General features: G+C 37.0%; 2 protein-coding genes across 2 annotated transcripts in view; one reads left to right on the forward strand and one right to left on the reverse strand.

Annotated features, from left to right (window-relative positions):
• Positions 1 to 22849, reverse strand: part of CCDC91 (coiled-coil domain containing 91) — a 562122-nt gene that overhangs the window by 449293 nt on the left and 89980 nt on the right. The gene's annotated exons all lie outside the window — the stretch shown is intronic.
• The window catches only part of LOC136010716 (potassium voltage-gated channel subfamily KQT member 1-like), a 475694-nt gene that overhangs the window by 93602 nt on the left and 359243 nt on the right, over positions 1 to 22849 (forward strand). Inside the window, exon 12 of the mRNA XM_065672339.1 lies at positions 925 to 1039. Coding sequence (XP_065528411.1) covers positions 925 to 1039 — 115 coding nt within the window. The remainder of the gene's footprint in view (positions 1 to 924; positions 1040 to 22849) is intronic.

The following is a 22849-nucleotide window of genomic DNA, read 5'->3' on the forward strand; positions in this document are numbered from 1 at the left end:
AACGATCAGAATTAAAATAGATAGGGACCTGCCTTAGAAACTGTTAGGATCACTGGCAGTCATGAAAAAAATTGCTATTTCAGATCACAGCAATTTAAGCTATATGTACTTCATAGCTTTTGAACAAAATAAATATAGGAAAAAATATTGTCAAGACCTTAAAGCAGAAACTGCATATGGATATTGATGTAGCTGAACTCGGAAAGGGAAGTACATGTGTGTTTCACATTTATGGTGGAAGAAGTCATCCCTATACTTGATGGAAGTGAGCATTGAGAGTAGACTTTTTTTTTAAAACATCGGTTTTCATCAGTTACAGGGCTAGCTGCACTTCTCTATTTTTTGTAGTCTGCAAGTGAACTCCTTTACTGTCCATCATACGTCTTCCAAATCTGTAATGAAATCTGTAGCTTTCTTATGCTTGCTACATAAGCTGAGCTACAGTACAGCTTTGTATCCATTGTGGTCGCCCTGTTGAGCTGACTGCATTCAAACACCTGAGGCTCTGCTCAGTGGGAGAATTTCTGAACACTGGTGAATATAGTGACCAAATAGAATACTTGAAACAAAAGCGTGATTTATATGTAGTTTATATCTTTATAATATTAATTGGGAAAAGTTAGATTGTTTCTATCATCATACCAATATTGAAATTATGGGTATGATGAATTTCTCCTTACAGGAAGACAATCCACAAGAGGAAAAGCCTTTCTTGTAAGGGGTCTCTGTATATTTGAGTTATGTACCTGCACATATGTATTTTTGTATGGCATATAAACATCAGCTTCATTGATTCTGACAAAAAAATAAAGCTGTGTCTCATATTAGCACTGTTTCTTCTATCTACCTTAGCTTAAATAAGGGAAAGAGCTTGTATATGTTGTTTGCCTAATTCATTGTGATTTCTTTAAATTATTTGTGCAGCAAAAAGACGTTTAGAAGGGAATACCCAGGAAATGTCACGGGCCAACAGCTTCACTGATGACATTGACCTTGTATCAGAAGAGTCTCCACTGCCAGCTGTATCTGACGTGGCACAGTGAGTGGAACAAGAGTTTTTTAATTGATAATATAAATGCCTATTAATGATGAGGCAGACTTGTCACTGATTAAAAATATTTTTTTTGCTGGCGGCACATGATTATGAGTTTGCTCTTATTTAACTCTACATGAATATTTTGACAAAATACAGATTTAGGTTTAAGTTTATTTGGAAGTAGTAAGACACTTGGAAAAAGAATTGCAGTGCAACAGGTGGCTTGCATTCTTGGTGTCTTAGTTCTACTTTTTAAGGCAGCTGACACAGTTCCTGAAATTGGGTTTTACAGGTAGGCTTATACTTTGTAGAATTCTGAATCAGTTTGGGCTCTAAAGCACCCCTAATAGGAATATGTTATGTGTTGATTGGAAACATAAACGAAGTTGTAATTTTAGGTACAGCCTGAAAATAGAAAGGCTACACTATGTGTAATATTTTGATAAAGTAGGCACGCTTGCAAGGAAATGATGTTACAGAAATATGAAAGTAGAATTATTAAGGGATGATGAAGGTGTCTGGATTGACCAGGACAGAAAAAAAATAGTATCAGTGAGTTTACTGCAACTGTTAGCATGATTTCTAATGTTGCTTATCTGCTTTAGCAGATGTCTTTTTCTTGAAATAAGCATAGTAGTATCTTTGTGTAGGGCATCTCCATATTGTATTTTGACAGGATCTTGAGTAACCTTCATGCTTTTGTCCTGTAATGTACAATTCCAGTTAGGGACAGGTATTCTAGAGTAAATTTCAAATGTGTGGCAGAGCATTAAATCATAAAGCAAGGCCTGGATAGACCAAAGCATCCTGGTGTCATACTAATGCTTTGTCTTACATGCAGAAACTGATACAAACAATGCTGGTGAGTAGAATTCAAGTTAGCGGTGATATAAGGCATAAAGGTGGCACAGCTGGCACAAGCTCAGGAAGGTCTAACTAGTCATTTGGATGTTATGTTAATGTTGGTGAAAATCTCACGCTTGAAGAGAAAATATGAAATTGTCATTGGAGAAACCCTTTGGTAAATATCTGAAATTGAAAAGAAGAAGAGAAATTATTTCTTGCCTTCAGATAGAGAAAAATATAGACAACAGTGTTCAGGGTAAATTTAAAAGCGATATGATTCCAGTCTATAGTGTGATTGTTTTTTAAGAAAGATGTTTCCTTTCACATGATATGGGAATTAAATTGTGTCCAACAGAGTAACTCATACAGATGGTGTGTCTACTAAATCTATAAACTCTACTGTGCTTTCATACAAGATATGCTTGTGCTTGCATTTTCCCAACATGCTATATTTTGGACTTTCTTTCAAATCAGAGAATTATAAATAGTTTCATTCAAATTGGTCCTTTTTTTTTTCTAGCTCATATTGGAGTTTAAATGCATTTCTCTCTTGTTTGGAAAGTAAGAAAAAGGAATAGTGGAAAGGTAACCAAAAATACAAGTGAAGAAAAATAAAAATATGGAGAATATTTGAAGTAATATGCTTTTTATATATACAGTTTAAAGTAATATACCATCCAAGCCATTAATTTCTCTTGATGTTGACGTCAGGTACATATAAACAGAATGATCTTGTAGCTAAATATTGCCAAATTAATGATTATTACATTCTAAGACCCACTGCATATCATGTATGCATGAAGTTTAGCTTCTGAATATCTGCAATTAACTTCAAAGGTATAGAAAACATGATGTCAAAAGTTATAGATGTAATATAAAGTTGTAAAGGTACTATGTAAAAACAAAGACAATTTCATGCTTCTGAAGTCAGGCGTGCCAGTTTTCACCTTTGTCACTGATAATCTCATTGAGTAATTCTACTTAGTAGGATGCATTCATTTTAGAATTGTCTTTATTTTTGTGTAGAAATGTAGTATTTAATTATTCAAGTTGTGAATTTTGTTGGACAAACAGAGAACAAAATATATTTCTGGTTGACTTTAAACTGCTATATGAACAATAAGATATTAACACTGCATTTTCCTGATTTGCATATGTTTTCTACATGAATATAGACATACTTAGTATGATTATTTGTCTTGTCTTTTAGCAGAAGTTTAAGCAGGTAAGTCTTAATGTGTGCGATGCTTGCTTCGGTGCATCAACTTTCCAAAACAGCACGGCTTTTGCTTTGCACTTAGTAACATATTCCCTACACTTGTGTGTCTTGGAATTTGTGGTAAGAAAATATATATATATTTCCCCTTACTTCCCCCCTTCCCCCCCCCCCCCCTTAAAAGTTCAACTTTCATTTTGCTTGTTTACCTGGTTAGAATAAGTAGCTATTTTGTTAATTCACATAGATGTTGCTTCATGCTCTCGAGTTATGTGTCCATTAGGTTGCCTATCTCCTCAACCCTCCTTTGGAGTGAACTACATAATGGAAAGTGCTTAACTCATTTGGGAATAACATGCATTTGATAATTGGTGCAATGAATCTTCATCCTAGAGTCACTAGGTCAATAAATAAGACAAAAAAACTTCAAAGAAAGAGTAGTATTCAGTCAAAGGTGTGTGTATATATGCAATGAACCTTCTCATTTTGCAAAGTGAGAGAAAACATGGCTTTCACATAACAGTTAATGATAGTATGCTATGATGATGACAGTTTCACACGGAGCACTTGTTTGTGAACTCAAGCATGGCTTTGTCAAGCTGCCAAAAGGCAAAGTTTTCCTTGCCTTCAACAAGCATTATGAGTGTTACAAAATCAATCTTACAGTATACCTTTACTCCAAAGCCAGTAACTGGTAATCTTTTAAACTTTGTAAGCTGCTATGTTGATAATTAAACATGACAGGTCAGGTCTACAGCTAATGTTCTGAGGTGTTTTTTTTCTGTGTTGTGAACAGTAGATTCTTCTGAAATCCTCTCTGCCATAAAGATGATAGGAGGGATGTGCTCTGAAGCAGGAACCTTTACTTTTGGTCATACTCTCTTGAAAACTTCCTTTGGTGTGTAGTAGGCAGATATTGTCTGAGGAGATAGAGTTCTTACCCTTTACCCTTGCTACCTGTTGCATCAATCTGCACATGTGCATTAGTCTTGTAGTGACTAAAGTGGTTGCTTGGCAAAAGCTATCAGGCTGTTTGGAAACTGGCGATACTACCATTTAAGAAATGTATTAAAATGTATTGTCTTGAGTGAAAACAAACCTGTTCAGTTGGATGCAACACTGCCCAGATTTCAGTGCTTAATCCATCCAGTACTGGATTTCTGATGGTAGTGATTCATGCAAGCTTAGAGAAGGTATGCTGTTCTGGTAGAAGGTGGTGGAAGGAGTCAATAAAATCAAAACCAAATACCCAGCTTTCAAATTGAGCTTAAGCTACCTTTCTGTAGAAATACAGCTGCCAAGGTTTCTTTAAATAGCTGTAATGATGATTGTTTCCAGTGATCTGGGCAAAATATGTGAACAAATGCAGCCTCCTGAAGTAGAGAACAAAATCATCATATTCCATATATAATTCTGTGGTTGTCTGAAGTTCTTGCTGACTATATCTGGCTCAGGTTCTTGGGTGTAAAAGTCTCACACGGCTGCTGAACTGAGTGGAGCTATGTTATTTCATGCTGACTGCTTCTGAGATGTCCAAATTTGAATAAGAGTGATGTTGCTAGAGACTAATAAAATCTGACAGATGAAATAAATATGTTAATACCAGTCACTCGATGAGTAGTTGCTTTGAACAATAAATGCTTAAAATGCTTTATTGCCTGATGTATTTACCCACCCAATTTTTCGAATTCTCTGCTAAGCAGTCAGAAGATGACTCCATCAGTGCATGAAGAAACTGTGTTTTTTCTCCCATCCATTGTTGGCAGGACAGTTTTATCTGTCTGATGCAGCCTAACATGTATCACAAGGTCTTAGAGGAAAAAAGCTGATGCTATTTGGGGTCTGTAAGCTATAAGCTTAATAATTCTTAAACTGTGTCTGTAAGCAACGAAAGTGCCAATAAAACCTCTCAAAGTGCATAGAAATTCGGCTAAGTGGCAAAAGGAAAAAAGGAGGATAAATACGCACCAGTATTAGAACAGGGACTGCACAGTGGATTTTTGATCTTTCTTAGTCTGAACATTTAAGGCCAGCCACTCCCAAAAGCTCATTCAAGCCAGAAGCTATAATTGTGCTTTACCTGTGTTAAGTGATACAGACTTTGGGGATGGGTATGTGGCTTGGTTGACAAGCAAGGATGTGAATGTCCTTGAATGTGTCCAGAGGAAGGCAACAAAACTGGTGAAAGGGCTGGAGAGCTTGTCCTGCGAGGACCAGCTGAGGACTTTGGGCTCATCTGGTTTGGAGAAAGGGAGGTTGAGGGGCAACCTGAGGAGAGGAAGTGGAGAGGGAGGTACTGGTCTCTTCTCCCTGGGATCCAGTAACAGGACTCATGGGAACAGTTCAAAGCTGTGCCAGGGGAGGTTTAGACATGACATTAGGAATAATTTCTTTAGCAAGAAGGTGGTCAAACACTGAACAGGCTTCTTAGAGAGGTGGTCAATGCCCCAAGCCTGTCAGAGTTTAAGAGGCATTTGGACAATGCCCTTAATACCATGCTTTGATTTGGTCAGCCTGGAAGTGGTCAGGCAGTTGGACCAGATGGTCGCTGGAACTGTTCTCTTCAACTACAAGTCCTGTTGACCACCACTAACATACTCTTGCAGTATCAAAACACACTCTTGAGGAAGAATTAAGAAGAATAGCATTGTTTCTATGCTAAATTGTGCAGATGGTGTTTGTTTTTTTCTGGATTATTTCTGGCTTCACTGGATCTTTGCAAGAGTAAAGGTGTTCATAACTTTAAGCCTTAATTTATTTTATCTCCAGCTGGTCCTATTGTTATGCAGATTGTGATGACAACAACCCTTGGCCGAGAAAATATTTTTTGTCACGCACTCAGATTCAACCTTCCAGCAGGAAAGAGAGTCTGGCCAATAGACTGTATTGAAAGATTACACCAACCTGGTCCCAGACAGCACGGTCTCAGGAAAAATATACACAGCACCAGCTTTAGAGGCAGACATCCTGTTTTTGTTTTTCAGAGTTCTGTGGTTTAAAGCAGTGGTGTTCAAACCTCTGTAGACTGTAAGGGAAAGCAAAAGTTAGAAATTCAATATGTCAGCATGCTTAAGCAACTGCGGTTGAGTATTCATTTTGTAGCTCACTAAGGTCACATAAAGGTAAATGTCAGTTGGTCTCTTAGCAGAAATCAGTGTAATTCTGCAGTTCAGCAGTCATCACATTAGCTCTCTTGGGAGGAAACCTTTAGAAGGTGAGTTCCACATACAATGACCATCGTTAGTGGTAATTGCCGTCAGCTGAACAGCTGTAGTAATAACTCTTCAGCTGGAACAGGCTGCCAGGGAAGCGATAGCTACACCTGCTCCCCACGGGAAAGTGGGCTCTGAATTACTTTTCATGGATTGAGAACCAGACCGAGAGTTTCTCCTCTATCTGAGGCCCTGTCCACAGCAGAGTCAAATCATGTTAAGGAACTGTGGGTGTAATACAATTCTATGCAAAAGTTTAGAAAGCATTTACATACTTCTGCTACATTCTTATGTATTAATCTATGTGTAATGTGGCTGTGAAAATGGCTCACTATATCAGTTTAAGGTCTTAAAACAGTGTAATAGAAGTATAGAGATCTCAATGTGGAAACAACCAGATATCCATCATTCCCACCTCCAATTTTTTCTTTCAAGTTCAGAGTAGGAGAAACAGCTTTTAGATTGTATGAGGGAGATCTTATCTGCAAAATGATCAGCAAAACAACCCAGCATTACTATGTGGTTATTGCACAATCAAAGGAAGTGGGAATATCTGCTTAAAAAAAAAAAGGGGGGGGGGGGGAGGAAATGACTATTGCCACAAGCTATAGAAGAGCCCTGAAGGGGAGGGGGGTGAAAAGGTAGGTCTGAGATAAGACAATGTCTGCAAAACCTCAAGGCCTACTGTGTAGCACTTTGTTCTAACAGGGAAACAGACTCTGAGGGCAAGGATGACTCAATGCCATCCTGATACAAAAGGAGTATCAAAATTTAATCTTCAGTGAGGCCAGAACCTTCTGTGAGGATCAAGGTTTATTCTTGAAGAATAAAGAAGTTATTCTTATCTGTTGAAATTTGTGCTCACCCCAGGCTGCCTGGAATAGCAGAGCACCAAAGCTGCTCCCCACTTCACCAGAACTGGGGTGTACAGAGATTGGGGTGGGACACTTAGAAATGCTGTTCACTAAAGCGGAAAATCCCACTTGCTAAATTGTTGGCAATCCAAGCAACTATAGTCAAAGGAAGATGATGTGTCGTGCTAAGTCTTGGGATCTATCTTTTTTCCTCAAAAACAAGTTCAGAAACAATGTTGGGGTTTCTTTCAGTACTTGAAAAAGGGATGATAAATGTATCTTTCAGCATTATTTAAGCCTTACAGTTGTTCCCTCCATCTGTAGGTGGCAGTGAAGGTTTTATCAGGGATTTAAAAATATTTTTGTGTCCTCCTTTGCATTGCTTGAAAGTCTGATAGTGCACAGCTTTTAACACAGAGCATAATTTCTGTCTTTCTATGTTTTCGGTCTGTCTGTGCAAACTATTTGGATTTTTATCATAACTTCTTCCTATAGCTTGTTGCTTTTAGTTTTCTTAATAAACAATTCACCTTACTGCCAGCAAATCTATCACATTGAGTATCATTAGATCTAATAATTAGACAGTAATCTTGTATAGGGTAATTAAATCTACTGAAAGCTTATTAATAACACTTTTATTCATAAGACAGTGTCACTAGGGTCCTTAACCATCAATTAGATCTCTTTTACCACCCCTTGTGCTTTCACATGTATTCATGGATTATTTTCAAATACTGTTTTTCTTAATTTTTGAAAGCATGATCAGGCACTTGATGTGTCATTAAATATTGTTACAGAGCTAATATAGGTATTGGAGAAAGTTGTAAAGCAGTACTGGCCATCAAGCAGCTAGTGAAGGGAAAGGTATTATAAGAGGTAACATCACTCGTGAGGAGCACGTTGGCCAAATGACAGCAGCAAGGTTGGTCAGAGCATAGAATATTCCTGAAGATATTTCAGTTTGCCTACCACTGCCACATTTACATTGCTTCCATATTTTTGAAACAAATATAAAATGGAGAAGGAGAGATTAAAAGTAATAAATAGGCAATCCACAGTGATATGAAGGGAGAGAATTTGTTTATGTCTTGTTTCTAGCTCTCTCATTGTGTTGCTGGCTCTTGACACTTCTTAATCCTTACTTTCAGGTACCACTAATAGTAATGGTGCAACTAGGTCTGTCCACTGCACTCAAAAACATTATTAACTGCTTCAAAGAGAAATTTATATGAGGGTCTGTCATATCTGAACTGCAAAAAGGTAAAAGAGTGAAAATTCAACAGACAGTAGTAATTGCTAATCTGGTTGTATACTTATTACCATTATAAGGCCTTGTGTCAGTTACATATTTTAGTACCACCTGTTTTTGTATTGTCACCTCCAATTTTTAATTTTCATAAAGGCTCCTTCAGGATTTATTTCGGCACCCAAAGTATTTTTATTACCATGTAATATGAAAGCAAGGCTGGCATTGGTATAAATTGATGCCATTATGGAGTAACTTTTTCAGAGAATTTGACACTGCTGCTGACTTTTTTTTGGAGGCTTTTTTGTTTGCTTGTTTGTTTTTAGTCTGAAAAGTAATTTTTCAAAGAATTTGTGCTCTTTTAAGTGAGGAGATTTGGCCAGTGGAGGGCACTGCGCTATAACGCAGTGAGAGACAGAAACTCCCGTTTCAGTTTTCAAAATCCGATTTGTCATTTCAACAAACTTACTTATATACTTAATTTATAAGCATCCGAATTTCCCCAATGTTAAATTGGCAAGCTGCCACACTAAGGAAAATGGTACATGTACTCGAGCATCAGTTTAATGAGAAACTTAACCAACCCCTGAAGGCTCAACTTGGTATTGTGGTTCTATTTTCTTTTCTGGAAAACACACTATTTTAACAGCCCACTGAAGGTTGTCGAAATACAAGTAAGTGCATATATCATGTAGGCCTGTATGCATGAAATGGTTCAGATTTGATGGAAAAGTCTGAAATAAAAGGTTGTTTTGGAAACAGAAGCTTCTACAAAACTATTTTTTTCTTAACGAGTTTTCTAGTCCTTTCACAGAATTTTAGAGTGGGGATAGACTTTTTCATGAAGGGGGTGGGATGACTCTGGGATCTATGGCTGCAAATACCTGTCTTGTATAAGAAATAGTTTACAAAGAATCATATTTGTGGCTGGTTTACTCAGAAATTATTATTTATTTCAATAGCAAGTTAGAGAATGGACATAAGTCAACTTTTTCATATGTTACTGAAAAGGGTGCAAAGAGCTAGACTATATTCCTAGTCTTCAGCATTAGCACATTTTGTCTGTATGTGTGAGGGTGAAACTAGTAAATGGAGGAACCATTTTATAAGGGCTTAGTTTGAACTTCCATTAAAGATTCATAATATAATGAACATAATTGTTTCCATCGAGCTCCATGACACTTGACAATATTGATAACAGCATTTATATGCATCTGTGATGAAACTTTGAAAGACATAACATTAAAGTATGTTCTTTGCTGAAGATGACAGTACAACTCTTCTTGTCAGATTAGTTCAGTCTCTCATTGTTACACAAAATAGAGTGCCAAGCATGGTCCTCGTTTTCCAATGGGGGGAGAGGAGGTGGAAAAACATGTTGATTGCACAAAGAATGAACAGAAAAGTGTGGCTTACTATGGCATAGGTAAAAATAAATTAGCATATATTTTCTTTTAACCTTGATCTCTTGGTTTTGCAAGAGTTTAGCACATTTTTTTTTTTAATGTGAGACTAAATTTGATGTATATGTATCATACATATTTCAATTCTAGTAATGGGCATTTCATTGCATCCATTTATGTAAAGTATATTAAGGGAAAGAAAAAGCACAGTGACAGGATTTCATGGTGTCTGCAGCTAAAATACATAGGTGATTCCTGATTTGCTCTAGTTCCATCCACAAGCCACAACACAGCATGTTTTGTATGGGCAGCATTCAACAGAAAAAATAGTTTAGAAGTTGCATACACCAGCTTGCCTTCCTTTTTCCTTCTGTAGTTGCTTCCCTGGGCTGCTCCTGTGACAAAAAGTAATGCAGCCCACCTATCAAATCAAATCAAAAGCCCACTGATGCTTATAGGGAGTGTAAGCATTAGGTGGGAGAAAGAGTGGAGACAAGCTTGAAGGCATGAAGACTCTATTTGTTTTCCTAGGAGTTCAAGTTGTGGCTGTGGCGGGGAGAGCTGGGATAGAAAACTAACATTCTCTCCAAGGCAGGGAGTATAAATTTTACCCTAATAGTGTTTTACTGCTATCCTTCTGAGCATTGTGTTGACATCACATCCTTGGAAACAAAAAGTCTGCCTTCTGGTTGAAAAAGTGACTGATCATCTCCATAACCTATTTTCTTAAGCATTATTTAGACATTATTTCTGTGTTGTTAATTAATAGGTGATGAATGGATTAGAGGAAGAACAGAAAATTTGTTTACAGATGTGGAGAACAGTTGTGTAGTTAGGGAATACTATTTGTGGGTGATTATTTTGTTATTTCATAATTAACAATATTATGAAAAAATTTAAAGCTTTCAAAATAACCTGTAAAATAGTATATATATAAAATAAATACAAATGTCATAATTTGGTTGACAAATGGTGTGAAGTTTGCACAAAAAAACCCTAAAAAAAACCCCACCTTTTTAATTTATTTCTACCCAGAAATCAAAGATTTTTTCCTATGTTTTTAAGTCTTAATTTGATATTTACCAAGGGGTGTTGCAGTCTTGCCTTATTTGCTAATCTCTGTGCAATTTTATTCTAGAATTACATGTAGAGTGATTTTTCTTATTGAAATATCAATAATTATTCGTTGCATTTAGGTGGCTTCTACAGACTTTTATAAACTACAGCATAGTCCACAATGGAGCAAGACATGCCTTCTTTCAATGAATTAAATTACACTAGAGTTCAAATTATGTGACAGAGTTATTGAACCTGTTTCTATTATATGGGGTGGAATTAAGACCATGGATCATTTATAACAACCAAAATCACTTCTCTTGTAAATGTTTGAATTATGTGCTTTTCAAGATGTTGTATTGATTTTTAAAATATATTTCAAAGAAAAATCTTACAAGAAAAAATAAGTTATTTGGTAAAAAATTGCTGTATGCATCTTCATTTTATGCATTTAAAACCAATACCAATTTCATTCCTTTGGTGGACACGATGAGACAGCTGGTCATTCAGTTGCAGCAGAAGTACAGAGCGTATTTATCTCCTCCACATTGCAATTTCTTCCACTAAAATAAAATTTAGATATTTTTCAATAAGCAGGCATCTCCATCTAATAAAACTTTATTTTTGTGTAGAAGGGTGTTCACAACAAAAATTAGTATTAATTTGAGAGATTTTTTTATATGGTTTTATGGCTATTTTCTTGAGTAACCCTGCCCAATTAAAGTAATGTATTCTAGGCCTGATATTTTAGTAATCTCTCATTGTATATAATTGTGTTTATGTAGATAACATTTTGTGTGATGTTTTAAAGCAATAACGAAATGCTTGTTGATAAATTAACATGAAATTTAGATTAAATACTAGTTATCTCTATTTCTGTGCTTGGGAGGTAACAGACATTGCAGCCAATGTTTCGTGCCGCAACTGATGTAGTTCTGTGTTTGACCCTCTGAAAAGTGCTGATATGTAAAAGCTGATAGATAAAATCGTTGCTTTGTTCATTTCACTACTGTGTTAACCTTGGTGCTTGGAAACTTCATTTTAATATGTTACTTTAAGTAAATTTTATGTTATAGAAATTCTTTAAGACTTGGTGGTTCCTCATGGATTTCTCATCTCTGACACTTTCACAGCTGTACATGTAAAATGTTTTTATACGCAAAACTTGATTAACTCCAAATGGGACAATGTAAGTTACTTTTCAGGTTGGATACACTGAAATAGATGCCAGACAAATACCAATGCCAGTTGCTTGTCTGCTTTTTTTTAGTGCACTGTAATTTGGCGAAGCAATTATACTCTCTCTTTTACTTCAGATTAAACCCCCTATCTCCAGGGCTGTTTTTCCCCATCACCCAACAATGCTTTTAGATGTTATCACCATGTTCTCCAAAAACTTTGCCCTAATTGCTTAGCTGTTTGTTTGTATTGCTAAGACAATTTATCTCTGGTCTCTGGGTCAAAATGAATGTATCAGACCATTACAGTACAGAAAGCTTAGTATGTGGGCACTGAAGCTTACAGTCATTGCACGCTATATTGAGCTCTGTTCCTCTCATTTCACATGGCCGTTTTGCTTCTAGCATGCTATAATGGCATTTTTCATAAGTTACTGATACTTATCTCCTCTGGTTTACGTTAGTTAGACTGCCTACACCCAAGGACTAGCAAGAATAGAAAATGCTGATGGCCTTTTTTATTTAGTCAGCTGTCTACATTATATGTGGTACTCATTACTATTAAAATATGTTTGAAAACAAAGCTCAAGGAACTAATAAAGCTGTTCTCATGCTGATTCTCTTATTTAAGCAGTTGCTACTGAAGAATGTCCTCCAATAGGTTCTGTGACTAGCAAATCCAATAATACAGTGTAATTGGTATTTGTTTTCTTGGACACAACTTTGCTAGAGGTTTCCACATGTTCTTGTGTTTACTTAGCTATTTTGTTGCTAAATAAAACCCCAGCACTCTTAAACTGAAATGTATTGAATTTGCAGCATTCACCAGGCATTTCAGATAGACAAAGCATGTACTCTTCCTGTAGTCAGTCCTTTTCTTACTCTTTCTAGTTGGTGGCTGCAGTAAATTTTTTACATCTTCATCTCAGAATTTCATTAGTTCTGAAAGTTCACGTGCATTCTTATCTTGTCAAAGAATTATTTATTTTTTCTTTTAATGTAGGAAAAGTTTCAGTTTGATTTGTATGCATAATATTTTATGTCTAGCTTTGAGGGAAGGGCTTGTATTAATCTCATGTTATCAGTGTGCCAAGATCTGCCTAACTTTCAATGCAGAAAATGAGCCTGTTAGTGTGCAAGTTAAACAGGCACTTGGCAAGCGGAACTTGCCAGCCAAGGAACTGCTGTGGTGTCTTGAGGGTTTTAACTGCAAGCCCTTTTTTTGGCCCCTCTTGCAGGGAAACCTTAGGGTCAGCTCTAGATGAAATATACAATTTATTAAGCTAGTATCTCTGCTGCTTCTATACAGCACTGCTGGTGTCAGTGAGGGAGAATTGCTTTGTGACATGAACTCTGATGTCTCAGCAGCTGGAATGGGCTGAGTCTGTGCCCTTTTCCCCCAGTAATACTGAAGGCACAGGAATAATGGCTGTTCCTGAAGATGGGGGGTTGATTAAGTGCAGTGTTAGCTGGTGAGTGCAGGTTTTGTCAATTATGGTAGAAGGATGGACAGGAGATGGGAAGCTTGTGCCTGAAAAGAGAAGAGAATAGATGCAGGGAAAACAGCAGCAGTCTGGATGAAGTTTAAAGGGACCCTCACTCTTACCCAGAGCTTTCTTCCACATCTTGCTGACCACTTCAGAGGTTGCTCTGGCTCCTTTCAGCTCCTTTCATCATCCATAACCACCTCAACATCTCATTAAACCCTCTGGTTTCTCCTCCTCTTTTGTAGGGTGGGAGTAGTGTGTGTGTGTGTGTGCATGTCTGGGGAAAACCCTGGACAACAAAATTTGATTTTTCTTGCTCTGCTGAGAAGTCGTTGAGCTCTAACTTCTATTTAATTGGTCAAGCGTCTGGGTTTTGTCTCTGTAGCTGGTCGAGGATCTGAGTTTATGCATCCTCAGAGGGCCTTAAACATTTCCCAGGAAGAATGCCTTGCATCTGGAAAACTGGGAGAAAAGTCATTATCTTTTCATATCAACACATCTCTTCAGCAACATTGCAGCAGGTCTGTGCTGTGCAGATGTTATCAGTAAGCTGGGTTGCAGGGTGTACCCCCGTTCCCTTCAAATTCACTGAAAAATGTTACAACGAGCAGTCAGCCCTATATGAGGTAGATTATACATAGGTGTAAATGCATAATTATGTAAGTAGTAGCTATTAGATATCCGTGAAACAGAGCCTATGACTCTGTCTTGCAGAGCTCTATCTTTTCTATGATATTATGTTACACCTTTTTAGATTTCTTTTGTTGTTTTTTTGCCCAGTTGTGAAAGCTCTTAACCAACCTGTGTGCTTGAACCCTGAGTATTTACTTGGAGTCTGAATTTAATTTTATCGTTCATGCATAGTATTAAACCCTGAAAATTAAGTTAGAATTATCCTCCTGCTTACTTTACAGCAAGTCTGTGTGTGTGATGAGTAAACACACTGTGGGTGGCCTAGGGTAAAATAAAATTTAAGTGCTTTTCGCAAGGGCAGCTTTCTTCACCTTCAATCGATAAACACCTAGCCATGGTTTAGCAGATTTTACTAGTTGGTTTATTTGACATGAGAAACAAATATCTAACATACAAATTTAAAACTTTTTTTTATTATTATTTTGGTACTTTCATAGCCATTTTGTAGTTTTCTGGGTCCTCCAGTGCTCAAAACATAACCTTATTTTTGGTGTTTGTATTAAAGGCTTTACCCCAGCCTATGTCTCAGACCTCTGTTTCCAACTAAATTGGAAATAATGAAGCCAAAATATATGGCCTTACCTGTTCAGTCTTTGTTTCAGATGAGTTTTACGCTATAAAATTATAGCAATAGAGAAAAAAAATAATTCTCATGGTATCATAAACTTGTCATGTTTTTGAATTGTCTCATTTGAGCACCAGTAAGGAACACTTCTAATATCTCTGATTTCTGCAGAGGAATTGTGATTCTTTAATGCATGAGCTAATGAAGAACTGGATCTGTGACCAAGGTTATTTAATCTTATCTTTGCCTGTTCCTTGTTCAGCAAGTGCTTATCTCTTTCACAAATACAAGAGGCATGAGCTCATTATAGAATTTGCTGTTCAAGTCATCACCATTCCCTTCACTACTTTTTGTCTGAGATGGCTTTTCTTTTTCTAGTGCTGTCTGAGCAAGGTTAATGTAAGTTAAACACTTCTCCCTGGATAAGGGTTTTCTGCTTGTTGATTGCTTTCAATATGCTTGTTTTGTAACAAAGAAATAGCATAGAATTGTTTGACAATTCAGGTAGGTGACTTCACCTTTATTTCAGAAATATCCTTCACTGTAGTGGCCACAGCCTCCTTATCTACCTGTTTTAAAATGCCTCAGTTTATTGGGAGGTAAGAAAATGAAGGAAGCAATTTAAGTTCAAGGTCTTTTGGTTTGCACTGTTAGCTCTCACTTGAGTTCTTTAAACACAGATGGCCTCTCTTGGACTAGCAACCAGCTGTGCTCTGGCAGGTGAAATCTATAGTCATGCTGCGGAAGGCAGCACTGAAAGTCTATAGAGTCAGGGAGGAATCTGAGGAACATCCTGACATGCGATATTAGATTGGCTCATTCTTAAGAGTGCAATGGAGTAACTTCTTGCAGGCTCTGGACCCAAATTATTAAATAGGTTGTAAACCATGGTGTTTACACATGAGCTTGTGCTGAGTGATTGTGAGCTGCAGATGAGCTATCTGGTTGCAGTTACCATGTAGGCAGCCTCTGAGGGTCATGTGTTTGCCTATATCTGCCACGAAGTTAGGACATCAGAAAGCATGCATTGTGCAGAGGGACTGGGACTAGTGCATAGCAACCTGTGGAAAGACACCTTTTGTGCAAATACAATCCACAAAGTTCAAATCACAAATGGGAAGCAGGTTTTGGGTTGTGTAGTTTCTCCTTTGATGCTATTAGAGTATATAAATTTTGTAATCATCAGTGGTACTGAGTATGAGATACGCAAACATGCATCATTCAATCAATAAGATATTCTTATAGTCAAATTTAATAGTTTCTGTCTTAAAATCCATCTTAGTTTAGAATAACAAGCTAACAGACCTTCCTTTCCTTTAAGGGATTATAGGCATATAAACACAGTGTTTGATCACTACTTAACCACATAATACTTCTGTTGTAATGTTGTCAATTTGCATTTTCTGCAGATCCCATCTTTTTTCCTCTTTTGCATGTGCCATTTTCCATAATGCATGTGGAACTGAGTGAAAGAGAATGTGTTTTTAACAGCAAAGGATGGTAAAAATTGTTCTAGCATTAATCATAGCTATAGAACCATTAGCATTTTATTTTTTAACTTTAATCACCTAACTTTTCTTATGTTCCTTATCATCTACAAAAATGTTTGACATAAAAGCAAGGTTAAATTATGGCTAAACGAATTATTAGTCTAAGACAACAAGAAAAGAAGAAAACTGGCATGAGAAAGTGTTACAAAAATAATTTTTCTACTTTTCTGTTTTTAAGTCGAAGTCAAGAGATCTTTCAAGCACTGATGTATCAGTAAGATTTTTGGGGGCTGGGAGTTAAAAGGCTAGATGACTGGGTTTACCCAGACTTTTACCTATGTACAGCAAAATCTTTTATGATATGGCCAAGAAATTAACATTATCTTAAGGAAGGTTCTTGCTCATGCCTGTCTGTTCTTAGTCAGTAGCACGTATTTAAAACAGTATCTCTCTGGCATGAAAACCTTTTATTTTCTAATGGCTACAGAGAATGATGTTTTCCAAAAGCACAATTGTCAGAAGTATGCATGTGATGTGCTGTAAGTATTTTTAGGGGGAATAGCAAAAGATGCGGGTGATGTGTTTTCTTTTGGGGAAAAAATTCTTTAACACATTGGCAAAAAGTCAAGTGAATGACAGTAGAAGAGCAGAGGCTTGTTGTTGATTCGCCAAAAAAAAAAAAATGACGTGAACTTTGTGAACTGAAGGAACACATGGCCACCTGTCTGAAAATTTGAGTCTGGTTTTGTTTGTGCTTTTCTCCTTTTCCTATACAAAGAAATGCCCTATAGGCATTCTGTATTTTTGCTTAGTTCTTTAAGTTCTTCAAGGAAAAGAAGAAGAAAAAAGAGTTAATTAGTGAGATTCTCAGCTATATTAAGTACTTAGCTTGGCTACACTAACAGAAGAATGTCAGTTCTTGCAGTCTGTCACAGTACTTAATGTTTCTACTCATGTCCAAACTTACTATGCTCATTTAGGCAAGCCCTATCATAGGATCATGTCAAATACTTGTCAGGTACAACAATTGTTGTAGTGCTTGTAAAGGAGTAGTTTACTTTCTGATCTTCATTTCATATACTACTGAGCTTGATTATTCCATGGTTGGGAAGTTCACTCTCTCCTTCATTTTACCCATTCAAAAAAGTACAGAGTACATGTCTCAGAATTGCAGTGAGATTGCTGCAACGTGCCCTGAGGTTTTCAGATGAAAAATGACACCTTAAAAAATTTACTAGGTAATGCTCCTGAGACAGTGCAAACAAGTACTTTTTTATCAACCATATATCCATTTATCCAGGCGAAGATTAATTCTTTCCACTGCAGAGGAAGATTGATAATGCAAACTGCTATATCCTTTGCAGCAGAAGCTTATTCTTCCTCTGGAATTTTTAATTAACAACGATAACTGTTGAATAAACCACAGGCCAGTGTAGCTTACAAGGACTTTTTAATATCCCGACTGATTTTCACTTGCATGGTTCTGGCTTCACAATCATTTTAAAGTAATCTAAGACTGTGCTGCTTCCAGAAAGGTTTGTCTGGCTCTTCCTCTGCATTCCTGCCTCTCTGCTTCCACTTTTTTCTTTTTCTCAGCACTAGCTGTTATGAGGTTGTTTAACTGGTTAAACACCTGCAAAAGAACCAGTAGAAGAGGCTGAGAGTATAAAAGGAGAAAGAAATCCTTCATTAGCTTGGGACAATTCCTTAAAAGAGTGTAATGAAGACAGATCCTTTTTGAAGTGGGCTTTCAACTTTTATGCAGCTACTCTTCTTAACTAACTTTTCAAACTCTTGTCCCTCTTTCACTTTACATATAGGCTCATTAATGGTATGGTTAGCCTTCTATTTGCCTATCTCTGTAGCTGAACCAGGTCACAGTACACTGATTAGTGGAAACTACTGAGATCACCTACAGAAGTGTGTGAAATTCAGGCTGATATATTTTCCCATTCTTTATTTACAAAGTTGTGTTTAAGGATAGTAACATGAAAATAAGCAGTTGCATTTGAAGCGTCTATTCCAAATCAGCTTGATGTATTTTCACTTAAACATCAGCAGATGTTTAAGTACAGTGCATGATTTAAGGGGAATAGCTTTATACCCACTGAGGGAGTGGGAGACAGAGAAGCAACAAAATAATACATTCAGCTACAGTATCCTGCATCAGATTTATCTGCATTCAAAAACGATAAGACCATTCTATAAATTCACCAACAAAGGTATTTTAAAGAGAAAAAATCCAGAAAAACATGTTCCATTTCAGAGTGTTAAATCAGATATTTGGCCAAAATGGAAGCACTGTTCAAAATAGAGAGTGAACAAATTCAGATGTGGCAGGATTGATTGGACAAGAAGCCTAGGCTAATGAATAGTATGTGTGCAGAAGGAGGGCCAGGGGTTAGGAAGATGACCCATTCAACAATGCACTGAACGACAAGGAGTAATCTGCATATTTATTAGACTTAAAATATCCCTCTTTCCCCACACCCCTCTAAGCAGCAGTGGGAGAGAAGCTGTTTTCCAAGGCAATTTCAGGGTACTTCAGTTCTGCCTCAGAAAGTATGAATTTTCTTCTCGATTTTCTGTTTATTTTCTACACAGGTTTAAGATGGAGTTTTGCTCTGCCATAGTTTTTTTGGCTCTTAAAAGGTCTGGGCAGTTCCACACATCTTCACAGCCCACTTGGACTTGCTACCTGGCCCTGTTAATTCTTTCTTTGTGCCAGCTGCTTCCCACTATGATAGAGGCTGAAGTATATTAAGTGTTCTTTTTTAGGATGCTGGTGATTTCAGGACTGGAAGAAGGATCCATTACTCTTGCAGTAAACAGGCTTTTTTAAAGGTCTGGTTGAATTAAAAGCACTTATTTTCCTCTTGTACCAGCAGTAGTAAATTCTCCAATCCCACCTATTGGCCATGAGCAATGCAACTGAGGATATTCCTGTTTCCTCTGGCAGCAGAGGGAAAACACGCATATTTATCGACTGTATTATGCACTTGTGTACCTGCAGATAGCTGTTGGCACGGAGGCATGTCACCGAGTAGTGTCAGGCTTTGGTTTTGCTAATTTTTTGTTTCTGCTTACATGTATGTGCATAGACTCATTGTTAATTTTGAAAACTGAATACAATGTTAGTGTTTGAGAGTTGTGTTTCCTGTGTTATGACTTGTGGTAGAATTTGCTGCATTTGTTCCAGATCCTACACCATGGATGGATACCTCCACAAAGCTTCTATAAAAGTTCTCCAGCTAAAGTATAGGTGCCTTCTGAAAAAGGACACAAAAATAGTGCCACATTAATTTCAAAGAGCTTGCAGATCAGGTGTGACTGTTTTGAAAGAAAACTTCTGTGTATCAGCCTTTAACTTAACTAAGCTTTTGGAAGTTTCAGTGGCTGTTACAGATTTTGAAGACTAGGTTTGTAGATCATTCTTTTAAATGATTCTTACAGGAAAAGTCAATAAATCATATTTTGCCTTATTATATTCAGTGATGCAACAGCAAATCTTTCTTTACCTAAAGTGGGTATGTCTGAATAAATGGAATGGGAAATTTTGTATAATGTTTTGGTGTTGACAAACAAGTACAATTTTAAAGTACTTGTCTTGTAAATGCAATTAATGTGGATATGGCAATAAAATTACATATTTCGTCAATATTTTGCTACTGCTGTCTCCTCAAGGTAACACTTTGCTCTTTTCTTCTGCTATCTATTTTGATCTTGAAATAAAAGATGGCTTGCAGCTGAACAGCCACAGCAACCACAATTCAGTGAAGCTGTAGTCACTGCATCCCCACTAAATTCATGTTCAGTGAAACATCTGAAAAAGCTGCTACTTCTTATATTGTGATGTGTAATACATAACAGAGCAATTGTGCTACTGGGAGATGGCGGGAAGAACAAGCTATTCCTTCTCAAGAAGAAGCACATGTTCATTTCAAGGTTAGGTGTGGAACATTCTGAAAAGCACATTGTGGCCCCAGTTAGAATGACTGCACTAGGAGTGGCTATAAGAGGCTGGAGTTCATGAACTTAAATGCTTCCAGCTCAGTCAGTGTAAGAAGCCTGGAATGTGATGATATCATGGGCAGTTTTGCCAAGTGACTTGCAGAAGTAACTTTCTGCTGTTTGATGAATACTGTTTTCAGAAATCCTTTCATACTTTGTGACATTGCTTTTAGATGTATCCAGCACAGAGAGCTCTCAAGATTTCCTTTTTACACATGTGCAAATGCTGCCACCCTGGTACTTAAGGACTAAGCTGGTATGCTTGATTTGCTGTTGTCCATTGCCTCTGACTTTCAGCTTGAATTTTTTCAAAGATCTGGAAACAGAGGAAAAACAAATCTGACAAAAAATCATAATTGAAGTATAATCTTCAAAACAACCTTCTTTGTTTAAATACCACCTTTTAGTGATCCTAAAGACATACCTCTTGCCTATTAACCTTTTTGGTGCTCAGCAGTCTGTTTCTTGCTGGATTCCTTAGAGCTTGTCTGCTTTCTTTTGGTAAGTGACTATGTATGTCACAGTCACTGATCTTGTTAAGCTTTGAAAAAGAAAATTAGACTGTCATTTTAAATGTAGTACCATTTTTTTTTTCCTGGTACAACATTCTACTGCATTCCCCAAATATGTGTAAAAATCAGCAGGTTGTTTTTTTTTAATATATATATATTCAGTCATAGTGATGCTTCATTTCTCTTCTACAGCAAGCTAGCCAGCAACCGTGATTTGGATCACATTGTGTAGTAACTTGAAACCAGAAGTCTGTGTACTGCCAGCAGTGCTTCAGTAGCGTCATAAAGGTCAGTGTAGCTACCTGCCCAAGTGTCTTCATCTTCCTGAGCTGAGTTTGCAGGCCCTAAAAAAGTTTATTCTGCCTATGCCCCTACCTCCACTCTAAGCAAATGCAAAGGGTGCTTGGGATGAGCAGTTAGTATGGAACAGACAAAACCTGGATAAAAGGTCAGACGCCTGACACACTGGGGTTAAGCTGCTGGTACCATTTCTTGTATTGTCTGTCTATACATCTCAGTCATGCTTCAATGACTTATACTAGCATACATAAACCATCTAAAGATACTGTAACAGTTCTTTGTACTTTAGCCACCATATCTTCTGTAAGATGCAGTAGAAGAGCACAACCTTTGTATTTAATTTTTGAATGTATGCTTTTCAGGCTAAGAACTGAGCTTGTTTTTTCAAGAATATAGTTTTTCAGGGCCCTTGCATACGGGGAAAACAGCCTGAAGTGCTCATCCCTTATCATGCTAGGTGCTGTGAGATTTCTGAAACTCAGTTATAGCTAGTGTGAGTTCTTCTGAAAATCTGTCTTGAACCCACTTGCTTCATAAGCAGGAAACCCAGCAATTAATGTTTTATTTATATGATTGGAATTATATAGGTGAAATTAGTGAAATGCATTACTGACCCGAACTTTCCCTCTGCACACGTACTAGACTTAGCTGAAAAGCTTTGAACTGTCCAGGAGCAGATACACCCACTTCATTTCATGGAATAATCCACAGACATCAAAATGCTTCTTATAGGACTGTGCTCACAGTGAACTAGTCACGTATGTGTCACACAAATGGCAGAAAGAAACACTGGATGTCATAGGAATAAATGTTCCTGTAACATTTCCAGCCTAGGCCAGACAAAATGTCTTCCACTGTTAGAGACTGATTACTGGTTGCAATGATATTTTAAACAGTGACTATTTTTACAAAGTTAGAATCTTTCAAAATAAGAAAAAACCCACCCTTTTAAGCACAATTGTTCCAGCCTGATAGAACCTGTGTATTTTATCATTGCTCATTACAAGAGCTGGGAAAGTGCTTTTGGGAAAAAAAGCTCTCACTTGCAAATAAAATACTCTAGTTCTAACTTAGATGTCAAGAAAGTTTTCTTTTTCATTTGCCACAGATGTTGTTAAATTTCAGCCAACTTGGAATTTTATGGACAGCAAAAAGCTTTCCTTTTTTTTTTTTTTTCATTTTTCTAACATGGTACTGGTTAAATCAATCCTGACAAAGATCAAGCAAAACACTGACACACAAGCTTGGAATGAACATATTCAGTCCCTTCTCATGCAAAACCCAGCAGAAACCCCCAAAAAGTTATTTTTAGCTTTTGTTTTCTCCCAGGATAGATAAATGGAATCAGCTGTGACAGAGACATGATTCACCAGCATGAAAAGAGACTGATATAATCCAGAACAAACAAACAAAAGCAGAAAGGACTTTCAGGGAAAAGGGAGAAAGGGGTTTATTTTTACTTGGAGTCCATAGGTTTTGCAGTGGGAGGATTCTTCTTTCTCCCACATCTGCCCTAAAAGTTGAACAGATTTTAGACTAATAAGCAGTAGGCAGGAGCAAACTCTCTTTATTCTAGTAGGAGTCTGAAATGTACCAGAACCCTTATTATTTCTTTCTCTTAGTCACTGCAAATACAAATTAAAGCACAGCAGTTTTTCAAAGGTATCTATCAATGTGTTAATATTTTCTAATGTGACTGCAGAAAATGTTTTCCTTTGCATCAGCAATCAAAATGTTACAGTTT

Source organism: Lathamus discolor, chromosome 1 (assembly GCF_037157495.1).
Source record: "Lathamus discolor isolate bLatDis1 chromosome 1, bLatDis1.hap1, whole genome shotgun sequence".
Lineage (NCBI taxonomy): Eukaryota > Metazoa > Chordata > Aves > Psittaciformes > Psittacidae > Lathamus > Lathamus discolor.